We start from the raw sequence: 4,192 nt of genomic DNA, 5'->3' as shown, positions 1-4,192 counted from the left end.
TGGAGGCGGAGCGAACGCGGCTGGTCCCAGCTGGGGTCGGTTTGGGAGCTGGGCCTCGCGGTTCCCGTTGCCGCCGTTGCGCCGTCGGCCGCCAATTGTCACGCGCGGGATGCTGCTTCTGGCTTTGGGCAGCCCGTGGGCGGCCGGACTTCGGCTCGGCGGGAAGAGGACAGTGCCGTGGGCGGCTGCCGCGCTCCGAGGCCCTAGCGCGGCCTCGTCGCGTGTGGCCTCCTGCAGCGGCTCCGCGGGGCTGGTTGGCGGTGGAAGCGAAGGGCTGCGGGGAGCCCGGCCGTTCCTCGGGAGTCGGGTGCGAACGCAGGTCGGCAGTCTGAAGGCTTGCGGACCGAGAGAGGATGGGAGTGGAGGTGGGCGGTGAGGGTGGAGGTGGGGGAGTGAGGGTAGATCGGGCCTGGGGAGCCCCCGCCCCGGCGGCCTGGTGACCCTGGTGCGGAAGAAGCTCTCTGAGGGCAGTGCAGAAGTACCGGGCCTCGGCCTCGGGAACCGGCCCGGGATCCCGGGGTTTACAGCACTAGGAATCTAGTGTCTAGGAATATCCGTTGGAAAGTGGTCATTTTCTGGGCGGTTCTGAGTAATTTACAGGTGGTTGCAAACCCAGCTCGTGGGTGCCTACTCTTCTCTTTCTATCCTTGAGCGGAAGCTCGGAGGGGTTAATCTGCAACATTACAGGCACCATCTGGAGACTGAACTGAAAGAACTCAGATAACCGGACTTTAAGTTTGTTCTATTTTTTTTTATTAGGTGAGCTTATTGTAAGGAATTATTTTGCTCTTTGGAAAAAGGGGTTGGGGACGTTAATACTCTCATTTTATCTGAATAAATTGTCTCCTAATCCTGCCCTGTAAAGTATCAAGATTAGTAAACAAGATTGAAACTTGGAAATGCCCAATATGGGAATTGGAATTTCATTAAATTTCAACATAAATGGATCAGGCATGCCTTTTACATTTTGAAGTGTGTGTACTGTGAAATAAATTTTTAGACATTCGGGGAACTCTTCTGTGAAATGTGATACAGGATTTCAAGTGAAGTATTAAGAGGAACAAGGGAAGCAAGGAGATGTAGAAGTATTAAAGACGGTCTGGACTTCAAACAAATTGAATTTGCAGTGTTTTATTTACGTCACATTGAGGATTTTGTTTTTTGAAAACTAATACGCTTAAACTTTTGACATTTTCATTAGCCATAGAATGGAAGAGACTGTTCCACTGAAGTTTTTAGTTGTTCAAAGTCATGCTTTATCTAGAAGGCTTTGAGCTGGGGTGCAAACCTAGGTCTTCACTCTCCAACTCCGCAGGTTGTGACTGGCGTTCAGGAAAGAGATTTTGTTAGTTTGATTTCTTTAGCTCTGAGAATTCCTTAAATAACCGTATGTGACAAGTTCTCTTTTACTCTTCATTATAATTGACAAAATACACTTAAAGAAAATTAAAAGTTGGTCTAAATGCACTTCATTATGTACTCACATTATAATGGTCTCTGTTTCAATAGATACCTGTTTGTTGGGAAAGGTGTGTTCAATGCTTACATACACAGCTTGAAAAATCAGAAGATGGAAGGCTGATTTATACTGGGAATCTGGCCCGCACAGTGTTTGGTGGGTAATCAAAAGTGAGGGTAATTTCCTTTGTAAAATGTACTCAGGATGTTACCTCTTATTTTAGAACCTCTTAATCACAAGATATGAGGAAAAATTAGGTTATATATTTTTTTCTTGTGTCCTCTTAATGCAAGATTCAGAGGTTGAGACCCTTGCATTTCTAGGAGGTTTAAAAAAGATTTTTGAAGACTGTTAATGGCTGTGCGATCTTACGGCTGGGTGCTAAAGCTTCCATCCTTTGGTCATCTCCCAAGGTGTTTAACAACAAAGTAAAACAGAACAAGAAGTGTGCGTTTATTTGTGTAATGTTTGAGTATGCGGAGAAAAAATGTGGAAGAATACCCCTTAAAGAGTAGTTATTTTGAGAGACTACACATTTACTTCATATATTTTTAAATTTGGCAGCTAAAATGAGCATATAATACTTTCATAATTAAAAAAATACATTACTTTTACAGCTTTTCAGTTCACCTTAGAATTTTCAAGAAACATGTTTAGTGGCTTTTGTAGGTGGTAGAGACTAATAGGGAAGAAAAACTGTATTAAATGACTACAAGTTTGAAGCTCTTTCCTTAGCTCTTAATTTGGTATTTAGTATGGAATAATTTATTAGGGAAGGTCAGAAGAACTTAGGTATGTGATTTGTTCAAGTTCCTGAGGTTGTATCTCATTTTAATAATCTTAAAAGAATAACCTGAAATATCCGAAGGATTACTTTATAGCCAGGTCAGCCACAAGATCTCAGCACCTTCATTTGCATTCCTGTTTTTGATTATGCTGGTGTCAACTGATCATCTAAAATTTACTCTGCAGGGGCACCTGGGTGGCTCAGTCGGTGAAGCGGCTGGTTCTTGGTTTTGGCTCAGGTTGTGATCTCGCGGTTGGTTGGTTTGAGCCCCTTGTGGGGCTCTGTGCTGACCATGCAGAGCCTGCTTGGGATTCTCTCTCTCCCTCTCTCTCTCTGCTCTTTCCTGCTCACTCTCTCTGTTTCTCAAATAAATTTCCAAAAAAATTTTTTTAATTTACTCTGGGAATCTGTAAGTTCTCAAGTGTGAGGCATCAAAATAGACTGTGTTTAGAGGACTGTATAGATATTTAAAACTTTGGCAATAAGGACTGAGTGTAATCACTATTGAGAAGAGTTCTGAAGTTACTGGAAAAATTAATTTTCAGTGGTTAGAAATTCCTCTAGGAGTCAGTACATAAGTAGGCCACTGAGCATTTGTCACATTTCTGACCTGAGATACCTGGATTTAAACTACTAGATATGTTAACAGTGATACCCATAATACCCTTTGTTCTGAGCAGACCCTTACTTCAAATGCAGGGAAGGCTTACTAATTTATTTATTCCCATTTGACTTCCTTCTTTAAAGATGAGAATATAAATGATTAATTTTCATGTGGTTAGGATGTCATATTTGTGGAAGAGCATAGCCATCCATGGTATTCCAAGTTCTAGAATTGTAACTTCTATAAGAATTTAATGTTTGAGTTCTTTCAACATTATGGTGATAGAAAGTCACTGTATATACTTTATAGAAATTGCTGTTTTATTTCTTTACTTATTTTAAAGTTTATTTATTTGTTTTGAGAGTGAGTGAGCTCAAGCCAGGGAGGGGAAGAGAGAGAGGGAGAGACAGAAGCCCAAGCAGGCTCTGCACTGTCAGGGCAGAGTCTGATGCGGGGCTGGAACTCATAAACCGTGAGATCATGACCTGAGCCAAAATCAAGAGTGGGATGCTTAACCAACTGAGCCACTAAGGCGCCCCTGATTACTATTTTTTTTATGTAGGAACTGAGAGAGAAATACTTTTTCTATGTAAAACTGAATGAGAGACATAAAGATAGAGATAACATTCTTGGAGATTCTTTAAACTACCAAATGGATCCTACTTTAAAGACATTTGAAGAGTCTTTTAGTTGATTGTTCCTTTTAATTCCTCCACAAATAATTAACTGATGTCACAGTAGTCTCATTTTAGGTTGAGAAGAATTTGAACATGAAGAGGTGTGAAAGAAGGGCATCCCAGGCATGGAGTAGTATGAGCAAAGACATGAAGCTGGGAAAGCCCAGAATATATTGTTTAGAAAATGACAGTTACGTCAATCCAGGCAAAATAAAGTATATGGTACATTAGTTTCCTTGGACTCTTGTAATAAGTTTCCACAAACTTGGTGGCTTAAAGCAACAGAAATTTGTTCTCCCTGTTCTGAAAGCTAGAATTCTGAAATCGGTGTTGGGAAGGGCCATGTTTTCTTTGAGTCTCTGTCATGTTTTATCCTTACAAGGATATTCTCATTGGAGTCATGGCCCACCCTGTTCCTGGATGAACTCATCTCAATTTTGATTGTCTACAAAGACCCTATTTCCAAATGAGGTCACATTTGGAGGTTCTGGGTACACATGACTTTTGAGGTACACTATTCAACCCACCAGAGTGTGACAAAAGTCTTGGGGAAAAAAGGGTAGTTGAAAGGACTAAGGTGGCTTTTATAGAAGGCATCTTGGTCCGCATTGTATCCCTATTGTATTGTATTGTATTGTATTGTATTGTATTGTATTGTATTGTAT

The 4,192-nt window shown here is 41.5% G+C and overlaps 1 protein-coding gene across 1 annotated transcript in view; it reads left to right on the top strand.

The window, feature by feature from the left end:
* Positions 1–4,192, top strand: part of TMEM70 (transmembrane protein 70) — a 7,056-nt gene continuing 2,864 nt past the window's right edge. Inside the window, exons 1-2 of the mRNA XM_040487571.1 lie at positions 1–319; positions 1,510–1,615. Coding sequence (XP_040343505.1) covers positions 110–319; positions 1,510–1,615 — 316 coding nt within the window. The 5' untranslated portion in view covers positions 1–109. The remainder of the gene's footprint in view (positions 320–1,509; positions 1,616–4,192) is intronic.

The sequence above is a fragment of the Herpailurus yagouaroundi genome, unplaced genomic scaffold, assembly GCF_014898765.1.
Source record: "Herpailurus yagouaroundi ecotype Mexico unplaced genomic scaffold, PumYag 165, whole genome shotgun sequence".
Classification (NCBI taxonomy): Eukaryota; Metazoa; Chordata; class Mammalia; order Carnivora; family Felidae; genus Herpailurus; species Herpailurus yagouaroundi.
The sequence above is the reverse complement of the archived record's forward strand: the minus strand, read 5'-3'. Positions and strand labels throughout refer to the sequence as shown.